A 14,860-nucleotide genomic window follows, 5' to 3' on the forward strand; every position below is an offset into this window, starting at 1 on the left:
TCCTCAGCCGTGGTGAGGCGCACCTGGCTGCAGCAGCTCTGTTGCTGCGTCATGTCTGACTTGGCTGCAGAGAGCAGGAGGAGAGTGAGCAGCAGCTTCTCTGCCCCTCTCTTACCCTGAACTGCGGCGCGTGGGAGGGCACCCTCCGTGCCCTGCCCCTCCCCCCCAGGAGCACGCACACCCTGGGCAGCGTGGGCATATGCTCCGCCGCTGCCACTACACACCAACAACTTTACATTTGTTCTTTTTCCTGGGGTGTGTAATGGACAGATACGCCTACTCCTTGAAGGTTTCCAAGGTTTCCAATCAAGACTGTGGTGCTCCGCTTATCAGATTATGTTTGGATCACCGCCACAAACAACAGCAGAGACTCTAAGACACAGTAGCTGTTCCCACACTGCTACCATGGCTCTCTTCAACTGGCTGCTGGTTATCTCCTTGCTATTGTATGGTTTCTGGAAGAATATCCATCCAAAACGATTTCCCCCTGGACCACAGCCTCTGCCATTCATTGGAGACTTGCTGCAGATCAATATGCGGAATCCCTTGAAGGGGTTAGAAAAGGTAAGGTTCTTTTTTCTCCACCACCACCGTTATCTAACAAAAGAGCTGATGGAGAATAAAGGAAGGTTGGCTACCATTTGCAGGAGTAAGTGCAATTGGAAGAAAGGGCACAGCAGGAGGGTGTGCCTGGAGCTCACTTTTTTGCATGAGACTAAATATTTGCTTTCCACTGGGCACAGGGAAAGTCACTTGGAAGCTATAGCAGGTGGCATTTTACTACCTGCTAAGTTACATATCAATTTGACTCAAGTGTGTATGTGTTTTGTAAGGTTTTTGACAGAAGATGGGTACAGTTTGTGGGGGAATGGCTTCATGAGCCAATTTAGGACATATATCAGATCTAAATAGCCCATTGTGGGCTGAAGGCTTCCCACCACTGATACAGTGGAAGGCTTTATATCCCTCTTATCTACTTTATTTACAATTCAAGATCATGTTCCTTCCTGTCTTAGGGTTTTTTTAAAAAAACAACAACACCACCACAAAATTACAAGTTTATTCTCAGAAGGGTTTGTTGGTTTCACCACTCTATAGACTTAGGTCATTCTGTAATCAAGAGCTGTGGTAAGTATCAGCTGACTCCAACCCTCACCCCCCAAAGAACACTCTTTTGTATAACACACCAGCTTGTTAATTCTGGATCTGGATTAGTGATAGGCAGTGGCAAGGGGGAAGTGGCTGTCATAGCTGATGTTTATCATGACATTTCTATCCCACCTTTCTTCCAAGGAGCCCAAGGGTGGAATACATGGTTCTCCCCCTCTCCATTTTACCCTCACAACAACCCTGTGATGTGGGTTAGGTTGAGAGATAGTGACTGGGCCCATGGTCGCTTTGTGAGCTTCATGACTGAGGATTTGAATTCTGGTCTCCAAAGTCCTAGATTGTTTTGGGTTGAGGTTACCTGCTTTTTTGTCTGTGTTTTATCTGAGGGAGGCATTTTACCTGTATTTGGAGCATTCTGAGCATCACCAGCTTTTCTTCCATAAAATGAGTATTTTGTGGTACCCACGGCCATTTCTGGCATTACTGAATGTGCTCCCAGGCCTCAAAAAGGTTGGGAACCTTTCGTTAAAACTATTGATGCCTACAAGGCATGCTGGCTACACACAACCTCAAGGTTCATCATCAGTTGGTTATTTAATACCAGTTTCAGGGAGTGGTGAAAGGATTGCTATCAAGCTTCGCTTGTGGGTTGCAAAAGAACCTGGCTTGCCACTGTGGGAAAGAGGTTGATGGACTAAGATGAATCTCTGGTCTCCTTCCTGTGTTTTCTTCAAAGATGCTGGGGGAGGAGCGCTTAAATGAATACAACATACACACACATAATGACAATGGAATTTTATTTCTGGTGGTAACTGAGACTGTTGGTCCTCAGCATGGTGCCCCTGGGAATACCCCACACACCCATCTAAGACACAGAGGTTTTGGGGTACGCAATGCCCAGGGTAAATTCTGCAACATTTGAATGTGAACCATGTTGGTGTTCCCCGTGCATGTGGATGGCAGGCATTATGGGTTCTTTGTAGCTGTTTGATTATTTAAACCATTTATCTAAACACAGAGGTGGCACATCTTATTTTGCCACCTGAGGATATATGGAAAGGTGCTGCCCTGTGTGCCCTCTGCCCCTTGCCACCTCTGCCAAACCTCACTTACTGGGGCCATGCAGCTACAGCTTCTGGGTTCCGGCGAGCTCTCGCAAAGGCCTCTGCAGGCCTCATCCCACCTCCCTGAAACGTGGTAAACAGGACTGCTGTTACATCTCCCTGGAACCTGGAAGCTGCCACAGCTGCTTCTCCTCACTTCTCTGGCTGTGGTGGGTGACACACCTGCAGAGGAATGCCTTGGATTCTTCCGCCTGAGGCACCTCACTCATTCTGCCTCATGGATGGGATGGTCCTGATCTAATAGAAAGCAAATGTAGGAGGCTGGGATCCTACACCCAGCAGTGATGGTGGGGAAGGGGCTATTTTTTCCCCTCTCAAGGATACCAAGTGTGTAGATTCAGACACTTTGCTTATCTACAAGTTCTGGACAAAAATCAGATCCAATAAAAATATAGCACATCTTCTTGATCTGGTTTTTCACCATGGCAGTCCTGAAAAGCAAAAGATCCATTATTTTTATGGTTCAGGCAATAGAGATAGCTGTGATCTGCAATTTGGTGGTGGGTGGAAACCTGTGAAAAAGATTGTGCAGTTTCAAGGGGATCCATTCTCTCTCTCTCTCTCTCTCTCTCTCTCTCTCTCTCTCTCTGTGTGTGTGTGTGTGTGTGTGTGTCTTTGCATCTGTTTCTCATTTGCTTCAGCTTCCCTCCTGCACTTTCACTCTCTCTGCTTCCAATCTGAGCCTTGAAAAGCACCTTAGAGCTGAAAGAAGTAGGAAAGCGTATTGCACTTTGGACTTTATCACTCCCCTCTATGGACTCAGCTATACAGCTGCACATAAAACGTTTTAAGTTTGTTGTAAAGTGCAATATACAAATGTGACACTAGATGGCAACAGTGAGCTATGGCAAATTCAATATATTTTTCAAAACGTTTTTTAAATAGGCATTTTCACAGCATTTTTTGAATGTGTGTGGATTCCACCTATGTATACTTCAAGAGGAGGAGAGAAAAGTAACTCACCATTTCATTTCCCCTTATCTCATGATGAACAGGGCAAAGAGAGGGGAGCTCAGAGGCTTTGTGGGTGCCAGGGAAAGACCACACGGGCACCATTGCCAACCACAACATTAATGCTTCCTTCTGTAGTTCTCTTGTGTTTCCTGTGGTTCTCCTTTCTTTTTCTTTTTGCAGGGAACCACAGTGCTAACCAATATTCCTTCTGCCCTTAAAGATGAGTCTCAGTGGAAGTACCCATTTGAGTTCAACCCCCTCCAACTTCCTGAACAAAAAAAGAGAGCTTATAAAACAGGAAGCCTTTCTCAGTAGGTAAATTATTTCTGTCTTTTTAACTTCTAATCACTTCTTCAGCAACGGCAGAAAAATGTGTCCCAACGATCACATAATTCACCTATGGGACACCCTGTACCTGCATCTATGAAAGACCTGAAACATGTTTATTTACAGGATTTTCACATGGTCTGTTAACAATAAATCGCTCCCACAGGAGGCAGTGATATCCATCAACTTGACTGGCTTTAAAAGAGGATTAGACAAATTCATGGAGGCGAGAGCTAGGAATGACTGCTAGCCATAACGGCTATGCTCTCCCTCCACTGATGGAGGCAGCAATGCTTTACCACTACCCGAAGGAGTCTCAAAGTGGCTAACATTCTCCTTTCCCTTCCTCCCCCACAACAAACACTCTGTGAGGTGAGTGGGGCTGAGAGACTTCAGAGAAGTGTGACTAGCCCAAGGTCACCCAGCAGCTGCATGTGGAGGAGCGGGGAATCAAACCCGGTTCACCAGATTACGAGTCCACCACTCTTAACCACTACAATACACTGGTGTAGTGCTCTTGTGCTCATTTCCTGCTTGTGGGTTTGCCACAGGCATGTGGTTGACCACTGTGAGAACAGGATGCTGAACTAGATGGGACACTGACCTAATCCAGCAGGCTCTTCCTATTGTTCTTCAGTTATCTGGGCAATGTATATTTGAGCGTGCACACACACACACACACACACACACACCATAAAACGTAAAAATACACTATGAACGGAGGGGACCCCACTTCAAGGAAACCAATGTTATGTTTTTATTGTACACCACATACACTGCAGTATTAAATGGGATATAAATTATTAAAATAAAATAAAAAATTGAATCAAGTATGCAATAGAGGAAACAGAATGTCTGAAGACTAAAAAGTAGACAACCATGAGTTTTCATTTCTTCAGATGAATGAATGTGTCAGTTGGCACATGGCAGCCAGACAAATCTGCACTCCCAAGCCAGCCCTGTTTAGTTTTTGTTGCTTATTTATTTGTGCTATATTTTCCCAGATGCACCTTGGTTTGACAAGGCTTCCAAAGTGGCTCACAAAAAATACAAAATAAAGAATTGTTTTAAAATGCTACAATTAATATCACAGGTAAATCAAAATTCTTTCCATTTATTTCTTACTCACTTGTAGATTTATGAAGTGCTTCATAACCCAAAGCCCTCAAAATGGTTGACAATTAGATAAAAATATGATAAAATGATAAAAGGTTACAGTTTCAGTAAAACTGAAACTAAAAGCAATAAAACCAATTCCACAATTGTGCAAACAATATTCCATAAAATGAGTGGGTCATGCTTCAGTAACAATCTTCTGAAATAAATTTAAAAAATCCTTCCAGTAGCACCTTAGAGACCAACTAAGTTTGTTATTGGTATGAGCTTTCGTGTGAAAGCAAATGCCAATAACAAACTTAGGTGGTCTCTAAGGTGCTACTGGAAGTAATTTTTTAAATTTTGTTTTGACTACAGCAGACCAACATGGCTACCTACCTGTAACTTAAATGAAAAATGTATTCAATAACTGCCTAAATATTCTAGGCACTTGTCTAATTTCAGCTGGTAAATGGTTCCAGCAGGATGGGTCTGCAACACTAAAAATCTTGTTTCTAGTACAAACTACGGTAAGTAGCCATCTGAGGCATATGGTATTCTCCACAGTGCCCCATCTGAGCAGTGTAGTTGCCAGGCAGGGATATATTGGGGGTGGGAGTGGCCCTTTAGGTAACCTTGTCCCAAGTTGTTTAGGGATTTAAATTCTAAAGGCAAAAGTGGTAGTTTCTCTATTTATTTGACACACCTGATGAAGACAATTATGCAATTCACAAAAATCAAGGGTGAGGGACATCTGGCTCACAAGCCAAAGGCAGCCTGCCTGGAGTCTCAATTTGGCCTGGGAGACTAGTTACCCAAACCATGCCCACCTGTACCACACCTGACATAATATGCGACATCAGGGGTGAGATGGCTCCAAAGGAACAATTGGGAGTTTAATGTGAGCTCCTAGTCATTCAGCTTCTGGAGCAAGGTACGCTCCCATCCTGAAAACTGGAAAGTCAAAGAGCAATGTGGAGCTGTTTGCAAAAGGGCTTTTAAACAGCCCCAAACTGCACTTTGTAGCCCCTAAAATTGCAGCTTCAAAGGGCAGTGTCATTCGACACCATTGTGGTGTCAGGCAATTGGTAGGTAGGCAGCTCTGTCAACTAGTCAAATTTGGCCCACCAAGGCTTGGGGAGATAAGAATCTGGCTGAAGGGCCAGAAAAGTTTCCACACCCCTGTGATAATCATTGGTGCTCATAGACCTCACTAGTCCTCATCTTTCCATTTTCAGGCCTGAGAGTCTGCTTAGGAGAGAATCTGGCTTGGATGGAGCTGTTCCTCTTCTTCACCACCATTCTGCAAAGCTTCCAGCTATCACAGCCAGACAAGTCAAGAGCACCCGACCTGACACCCCACTTTGGCCTCACACTGTCCCCATCTCGCTTTAAGGTGTCACTAAAGCATCACCAGCAAAATGAACAGCTCTAAGTGAGATTCAGAGCCTTATTCCTTATAAGCAAGGGTCATCACAGTTCGGAATCGAAACATAAGCAGAGTACCGTACATTGAAATACTAAATTAAAAAGTGAAAATAAAAATAGTTGGATGACAAGGGATGATCCGGGGTACTGTAGCAACCGATTTCCTCCATCATTAGAGGGTTGGGCTAGCATGAACTTTGTGTCTCTTTCCAATTCTGGGATTCCACTCCAGAAAATTGGCAGAGCAGAATGCATTAATTTCTCAGAACAGAATCTAGTGTTTGTATGCCTTCCTACATCACAAGATTTCCATAAGAGCTATGCTTGTCCTCACTTCCTTTCTCTAGAACGGGGTTTCTGAACCCTGGCTGTACCGTTGAAACTGCTATTGCCCTGCCCAATGACTTGGGATTTGGAGTGAAGTCATGCAATCCAGAGTGGCCCTAATCTTAGTTTGAGAATTTAGGTTTGGACAAATTTTATTTGTAAAATACCTAATATACAAAGCTCATATAATTTCAATACTGTTCTCATGAGTCTGCAGTTATTTTCCCCCAAAACAAATGCATGTATAAGCCTGAATCTGGCATTTTTATGCAAAGGCTATTCTGACTTTTGGACTATATTCTGCTCCCTTGCACAAAAAAAGGAAGAGGCTATGTAGGAGCAAATACATCTCATGATACTATACCTCATTTTCTTTGACTCTGAGTAATGTTTATCCATGTGACATAGTTCTTCCATTTCAAGCTGTGGTTGTGAAAGTCTCCTATTCTGCCACATGTTGCAAGTATTTCTTAAGGGGGAAAAAACCACAAAAAGCAGAAAAGTCCCTTGGCTGATTTGCATTAGAAGAAAGGGAAATGCCCAGTTTCTGTAAAACACACATGCTGCTTACATTCTTTCCACAGGACATATAGAGCAGTTCACTCTACTATCACCTCTATGGAAATGATTAACTTCTGGATACTGCACTTTGCTAAGCAATATATTTATTGCATAACTGAAGAAAAGAGGGGAAGTACTTGAGTGTGAAAAGAGACTTCCCAATCTGCATTTTATTTGTAAGCCAGGTGGGGTGAGGCTTTTGTTTCCTATAAAAATACAAAGGAACAAGAATGTACATAACATTATCTGATGGATCAGCAATTATCAGGCAAAAGGGATTTTTTTTAGGAGCAGGAGGAAAATTCCCAAGTTGCATGAACAACAGTCTTCTGCTCTGTCCAGAGTAGGTGACAGCATGGGTTTTTTCCAGTAGAGGGGTGGGCAAAACTTTTATTATTCACCCACTCCGTTTTGCAGCTGATCATGACCAAAGATTTTTTTATTTCAATATGACTCGGTTTATTTTATTTTTATTTATGGGAAAGAAAATAATTACAAACTGAACATCCCCCCTCCCTTTCCCCAACCCAAAGGCAAAGTTTAGATGTAAACAATAATAGTAAAGTTAATGCAAGCACTGAACTGCATAGAAACTGAAAGCTGCTAGTACAGTATCAATAGGTAGGAGACTGTTAACACAATCATATATTATGGAATGCAGCAGATACAGTCTGTTCTGGAGATACTTTGTTTGCATGCTGTATGAATGGCCACCTGTCTGCCATGAGGGAATCAAGTGTTTTACCCTCTAGCCAAGTTTCGCCAGTGGCGTAGCGTGGGTTGTCAGCACCCGGGGCAAGGCAAGTAATTTGCGCCCCCTAACCCGTGGATTTGCGCCCCCTAACCCGTGGATTTGCGCCCCCTAACCCTAACCCCCAGATGTTGCGCCCGGTGCGGCCGGCCCCCCCTGCACTCCCCACGCTACGCCACTGAGTTTTGCCTCAGTTTTTCAGAGTGCTATGTCCCAAATTATGTTATACCATTTTTGTGTATTTAAACCCTTTGCTTCTTTCCAATTTCTAGCTTTCCGTATTCTTGCTGTCATTAATAAGTAACCAATGAAATGAGTTATCCAAGCAGGGTAGACCTGGATACAAAGGGTTGCAGCCAACTAAGTCCTACTCAGAGTAGACCTAAATTAGCCATTGTCTATTAGTTTCAGTGGGTCTACTTTGAGTAGGATTAGTGCACAACAGAACTCTCCCCACTTGGGAGAGAAACTAGAATTCAGAGAGAGACTGACTGCAAGACTGGAAGTAGAACAGAGGTGGGGAACCTCAGACACAGCAGCTAAATATGGCCTTCCAAACCTCTATTTGGCTCTCAGAACTCTCTGCAGGCCACATGCCTCTCCCTCCACACTCCATTCAGGCCTTGCTGCACATCTCCCATGAGTGGTTTTGCTTGACTGGAATGGGTCTCCTCTGCTTTTCTGAATGGTGGGTGGGTGTGCACACGCAGAAATTGGTGTACTATGCAAAGATAACATTTATATTCATTGCTTACTTTTGGCTCAGGCTGGCTTGTTAACAATAACATGTGATGTAGCTTTCAGGTGTATGATAACCTTTGTGGCTGTATTGGCAGCTATTGTTACATCTTGTTAACGAAGATGTAACAATAGCTTTGTATTGTTACATCTCTGGTTAACGAAGTCTGATGAAGGCATTCAAGCAACAGTTCAAAACTGTTCCAGGCGTGTTTTGCAACAGGGAATTTCATTACTGTGAGCAGTTTCTGAGCTCTGGGTGCAGTACTATGCCTAAGATTTCAGATTAAAACTGCCACTGCTGGAAGGAAAGGAGGACCTTTTTCCACCTCCCCACTTCCAGCCACTCTCTGGCTGGAGAAGGAACCCTCCTAAGAATATTGGGAGGGGGCAGGGGAAGTAGGGCTTTGTTTTTTGCAGTCTTTACATGAAGACTAGACCATGTGAAAAATGAACATAAGATTTTAGCTGCAGTTCATTCATTTTCAGCTTTGTATTCTTGTTATAAAAAGTGTGCCTATTACAATCCCATCTACGTAAAGTTAAAAAAGGAACAGACCTGGAAATTTTGATCACGAGTCTCCTGTACCATGTCCATTTCAGCCACTTGAGAACCAGTTAAAACCATGAACCTCTTTAAAAGACTGAATACATGAGGTCAGGCTCGCTGGCAACCTCTTTTGGTCATGGCAGCTGGAAAACAGTGCCAAAACTTGCCAACAACCTATGGTTGGTTCCCCACCACTGCTGCCATTTCTCCTGGGTGCTGGAAGAAAGAAGCCTTTTATGAATGCCAGCAAATTGGATTTCTTGCATACCTCACACATGTAAAGTTTTCTTTTCACTCTACATGCTGGAGGACGCACAACTACATCCACAGCTTTTGAGTTCCCCCTTGGTAGAAGGGCACATTTCACACCGTCCATGCCTAGGGCTGTTCAGATGCTATTTCCACTCTTTCTACAAAATGGGCAAAATCAGGAAGGGTCCTTGTGCTTGGATGCTTCATTTCCATCCTCCGCCTATGCATCACACTATATGCTGAAGGTCACACCCAAACTGGGATGTCCCACAATCATTTTATCACTGTCTTTATGTCTTCCACATACAGCCTGGGGCGTGGGGTGGGAACAAGTGAACTCAAGTGTATCTCCAAGCAACGTGATTTCTTATCCATTCATATGTCACTGAAAACCAAGCAATCTTTTAGTGTTCTATCACAACCAAGTCCTCCTCCTGACTACATTTTGCTTAGCTGCAGTGAAATAAGTAGGACTTCCGGCTAGGTGGGTGAGTTTTTTGAAATGGAATGACACTAAAATATGTTTCAGTTCTCAGTCATTCAGATTTATTCAACCTTCTATGGAATGAGAATTTAAAAATGTGATTAGTTACCAAAAAGCATGGTAGAAAAGATATTTCCAGTCAGTTGTCTGCAAGCAAAACAGAACACTAGAAAATCAGCATGGGTGGATTTCCTATGCATGCTCCCCTCCCCCCCCCCCCCAGTAGCATGCTTACCATCAATCTCAACTGGCATGTCTTCATAAGTGAATGAGAAGGCTAAAGTAACTGATATCTTAAAACCCAAGGCATCCAAAGATGGTTGAATCCCCACAGAGAATTTAAAATGCATTATTAAGCAAGTGCAGCTGGCTCATAGTCAACACAATAAAGTATGAAGAATGCTGTAAACTCCACCAGTGAACACACTTTGTGTATCACTGCATGTAGAATCCCCCAGGTATCTATGCATCACTTCTGAAGTTAGCCAGACAGCATATCCACAGAAGACTGCTGTAAAATAAGACATACAAATGTATGATACTACATTCAAGTCATTCCAGTAGGACTCTCAACCTGGGCACAATTCTGCTGGAGAGCAAATCAAAGTGCTGAAGTATGTTCTCATTATTAAAACTTTGGCACAGTACCCCGTTTCAAAGGACATGTCTTCCCAGTATTCTGAAAACAGGCCATGTTTCATAAGCACTAAACAAGAGGAGAGTCTCCTGTACCCTTAATTAAACATGGATTTCCTTGGGGGCATCTCTGTTGTGAATAAAGAAAACCATGGTTGGCTATCCTTGGCAGAAATACCCCACATGTCTGAATTATAGTGACTAAAGATGGCAGCACACACATTCTCACACACAATTAGAGGCATCTATTTGATTCTCAACTACTCTGAAGATGAGGCTTCTTTTTTTAAAAAAAGAAAGGCTACAAACTAAGTTCAATTCTAATACCAGAAATAATCTGGCCAGCAAACTTTCTGCAGCAGTCCTCCCCTAAACCTGTTGACTGTCGGAGTCTGCTCCATTAATCGTCCTCATTTTGGTGCCGATATTTCAAATGCACAACTAGCATGACAATGCCAGTGAGGATGCAGGCCGAACCACAAACGAGATAAGCAATGCCCAAGAAAGGATTCTTTCCCCCCATCCAGGAAAGTGTGCTGAAAATGACCTTCTTGCCACCATTGAAAGAGAGGACAGGGTAATTGTAGGTGACATTGAGCTGGTACGTGCCACGGGGCAACCCCACAGAGAAATTCCCCTGGCGGATGCGGGCATACAGCTTGCGGAAGGTGGGCAGGGCGGCGATGCGCATCCACACAATGAAGTCCTCATTGACAAAGCCCGTGTTGTTTGGGCCCGTGTTGTTGCCCAAGTCGTAGACTGGGTAGGGCCAGTTGGGAGGCTTGGTGGTGTTCTTGAAGGCCAGTGCCAGGCTCCCATTGACCAATTCGGGATTCCGGAACTTGACATTGGTGTCGGTCCACCAGGAGATGCCTCTCTTGTCCAGGGGCACAGAGACCATGGAGCCATTGCGAAGCACTTGGTAGAGGGCGAAGGTGTCATTGAAGAGGCTGTTGGCGATGTTCCCGCAGGGTGCGATGGGGAGCTTGTGGTTCTTTTGGTAAGGCTGACACTCTGTGACGGGGTTGGTCAGCGCCCAGGAGTCCCCGCTGAGCTGCGCGTTGTCGCGGGAGATGCTGTAGCGCCGGTTGTTTTGGTAGTAGTTGGAGAGCTGGTAGTAGAGGCAGACGGGCGCAGGGTAATCCATGGGCAGCTCAAAGCGCAGCACGCAGGTGCAAGGTGCATGGCGGGTGGGGCTGCTGGTGACGTTGGCGCAGCGAGAGCAACTGGAGCCTGGCGCGCCGGTGTAGTCGAGCTCCAGCTCGTGGATGTCCTCCGAGGAGAAGTGGAGCCCCAAGCCCAGGGCCAAGAAGGCCGCGCCCAAGCAGAAGAAGAGCGGCAGCACCGTGCCGGCCGACAGCAGAGGCTGCCAGGCCGGGAGTCGCTGCTGAGTGAAGGCCGTGTTGTCCGGCTTGTTTTGCGCCGTCGGGCCGCGGTCCGCCGGGGCGTGGCCGCCGCTCACGTCGTACGAGCCCGAGGCCATGCGGTCGTCGGGGTGGTCGACCTCAGCACAAGCGGCAGGCAGGCTCGGCGGGAGCCTGACCTGCTTGTGAGGGGAGTAATTGCGCGCCAGCCTCTCCCGCGGCCACCCGGCGATGGGCAGGCAGGGAGGAACGCGCGCTCGGCCCTTCGCCGGCCAGTCAGTCCGTCTCTTCCGCTAGTCCAGGCAGCAGCGTGTGGCCTCGCTCTGCCTGCGACACCGCCCCGCAGGTGAGCGGGGCCACGCCCCCAGGGACGCACAGGTGAGGGGGGGCGCGACCGCGCGTACTCCGAGCTACCACCCAAACGCCTTTGCGCGTGCCCTTGCTAAAGCGCGCGAGACGGCCCTTCAGCCTACCCAAGCCCAGGTAGCGGGGCTTGGTGGACCCCGGGTTCCGTTCCCGCGCTTTTCTCTTCTCAAGCTCCGCCCCTGGCGTCGGGCCAAGGGAGAGACGTCGCGCGGGCGCCTCCTTACGCACCTGTGGTGATCTGGCCCGCTGGAAAGTCTGGGCGGGGCGGCGGCAGGTACTGCTTCTCCAGCCCAACTCTGCCAACTTCCACCTTCGTGGCCCCGCCCCGTCGGGACTGAGGTGCTGGCGCTGCTCAGGTAAGAAGGCACGCTTTCGGCTGCGCTCCTGCACCTTGTTGGGACTCAGGAGGCATGGCGGCCACGCGCGGTCCGTCCCTGCCCCCCCTGCGAAGAGGAATATTTATATTTATTTTGAAGAATTTCATCTTAAGGAGAGCATATTGATATTTTGAATAAACGAACACTTAAAATAGCTCACACCTAAGCTAAAAAGGTGTGAGCTAAAAAGCTTCTGAATATACTTTCCATATGTTTATAAACCACCTTTCTTCATCATGAAACCCAAGTTGGCATACATATGCTTTACAGACACTGACCAGACCCAAACCTGCTTGTTGTTGTTGTTGTTGTTTAGTCGTTTAGTCGTGTCCGACTCTTCGTGACCCCATGGACCAGAGAACGCCAGGCACTCCTGTCCTCCACTGCCCCCCGCAGCTTGGTCAGACTCATGCTGGTAACCTCGAAAACACTATCCAACCATCTCGTCCTCTGTCGCCCCCTTCTCCTTGTGCCCTCCATCTTTCCCAACATCAGGGTCTTCTCCAGGGAGTCTTCTCTTCTCATGAGGTGGCCAAAGTATTGGAGCCTCAGCTTCACAATCTGTCCTTCCAGTGAGCACTCAGGGCTGATTTCCTTCAGAATGGAGAGGTTTGATCTTCTTGCAGTCCATGGGACTCTCAAGAGTCTCCTCCAGCACCATAATTCAAAAGCATCAATTCTTCGGCGATCAGCCTTCTTTATGGTCCAGCTCTCACTTCCATACATCACTACTGGGAAAACCATAGCTTTAACTATACGGACCTTTGTTGGCAAGGTGATGTCTCTACTTCTCAAGATGCTGTCTAGGCCTGTCATTGCCCTTCTCCCAAGAAGCAGGCATCTTTTAATTTCGTGGCTGCTGCTTAGGTTTACCTAAATGGTGACTTCACCTGCCTTCAGACCAGCCAGTAGAGGGACCTGTGGCCTTCTTCATGCAAGGTTGACACCCAAAGAGAAATGCTACCTGTAGCAGACAGAAGGCAGTGTTCCCATGTTGCCACCCACAAAGCTTTTTGCCATGACTGAATCTGCTTGGTGAATAAGTTGCTGCTGCTGAGCGTTATTCATTTCTAAAGCATTGCTTTTGCAATATAGGAAGCAGTCTCAAGTCAAACCATTGACCCATCTCGTTCCATATTATCAGTGTCAAGGATGAGCAAACTTCAGACTTATTGGATCTTCTTTGGGGTATTTCTACTAGAACTCAAATTCTGCTAACCAGAGCCATGCGCAAAAGACACAAAAAGAATGAAAGAACAGTGTGCCTTTGAGTCTCAGGATTGCTTTTCGGTACTAGAACTGAATTTAGCTCACAGTACTTTTACACAAAAGCCTACTCTTGGTTTCTCATGTCAGCAACCTGATTCAGGTGGAGAAAAGTTGTTTTGTTGTTGCTGTCATTTAGCAATTGCAATCCCTTGCCAATCTCCTGCAAAGCAGCCAGAGATCAGCCAGTAGGTTTCAGCCAGGAGCTCTTTCTCAGCCTTGCATGGAGATACAGTGGTACCTCCGGTTAAGAGCTTAATTCATTCTGGAGGTCCGTTCTTAACCTGAAACTATTCTTAACTTGAGGTACCACTTTAGCTAATGGGGCCTCCCACTGCTGCCACGCGATTTCTGTTCTCATCCTGTAGCAAAGTTCTTAACCTGAGGTACTATTTCTGGGTTAGCAGAGTCTGTAACCTGAAGCGTCTGTAACCCAAGGCACCATTGTACTCGGGTTTGGATGTGGGGCCCTTTGCAGACACAGATGCAAAGCACACACTCTACCACTGAGCAACATCTTCACTGTTTACCCTTGTCTACCCAGCCAGTTGGATATGTGAGTCTTGCAGGGTTCTCTCTCCCAAAGTTGGTGTCATGTGTAAATTTTGCTACAGATGGAGAAGCCATGTCTCACAAAGAAAACAGAATATTTAGGGTTGGGTCTGTTGTCATGTTTCCTGTTGCTGATCTTTAAATACTTCCTCTTTGAGTTAATGCCCTTGGAAACTTTGCAACAGAATGGGTTATATGCAGTTTTTCTTGGGTGAGTTGAGAGTTCAGTGAACAGAAAGCTAGATTCCTGTTTTTAACTCTTGTCAGGGAATTACCTTTTTAAAAGAATGATAGGGAGAACTCATGTCACTGTAACTTTTGTATTAACTTACAGAATCACTTCAAAAACCTATTGTGTGAATGGAGAACAGTTTGCTGGAATTGGCTCGTGTTACTTGACCCGTTCCTACACCCTTTATGCCCAGATCGAACAGAAAGTTTTCAGTCCTGTACAGTATGTGCCTGTTTGGAAATGCCACCTTAGCTTGGAATAACTCACATTGAAGCCAGTGAGGTGTAGTGGTTAGTGTGTTAGACTAGGACCTGGCAGACCAGGGTTCAAATCCCCATTCAGCCATTAAGCTCACTGGGTGACTTT

The 14,860-nt window shown here is 45.9% G+C and overlaps 2 protein-coding genes and 1 pseudogene across 3 annotated transcripts in view; 2 read left to right on the forward strand and 1 right to left on the reverse strand.

Moving 5' to 3' along the window:
* Positions 1–371: 371 nt before the first annotated feature.
* On the forward strand, positions 372–7,674 carry LOC307223419 (vitamin D(3) 25-hydroxylase-like; annotated as a pseudogene). The gene is made up of 4 exons (XR_013843857.1): positions 372–564; positions 3,369–3,499; positions 5,076–5,140; positions 5,818–7,674. The product of XR_013843857.1 is annotated as a vitamin D(3) 25-hydroxylase-like (transcript).
* Positions 7,675–9,740: 2,066 nt separating this feature from the next.
* Positions 9,741–11,944, reverse strand: TMEM30B (transmembrane protein 30B). The gene has a single exon (XM_079988153.1). The coding sequence runs from the start codon at positions 11,818–11,820 to the stop codon at positions 10,738–10,740; it is 1,083 nt and encodes a 360-aa protein (XP_079844279.1). The 5' UTR covers positions 11,821–11,944; the 3' UTR covers positions 9,741–10,737.
* A 346-nt stretch (positions 11,945–12,290) lies between these two features.
* Positions 12,291–14,860, forward strand: part of LOC307222713 (receptor-interacting serine/threonine-protein kinase 2-like) — a 31,726-nt gene continuing 29,156 nt past the window's right edge. The window contains exon 1 of the mRNA XM_079988152.1: positions 12,291–12,423. The gene's annotated coding sequence lies outside the window, so the exon portion shown is untranslated. The remainder of the gene's footprint in view (positions 12,424–14,860) is intronic.

Source organism: Podarcis cretensis (assembly GCF_951804945.1).
Source record: "Podarcis cretensis genome assembly, chromosome: 8".
Classification (NCBI taxonomy): domain Eukaryota; kingdom Metazoa; phylum Chordata; class Lepidosauria; order Squamata; family Lacertidae; genus Podarcis; species Podarcis cretensis.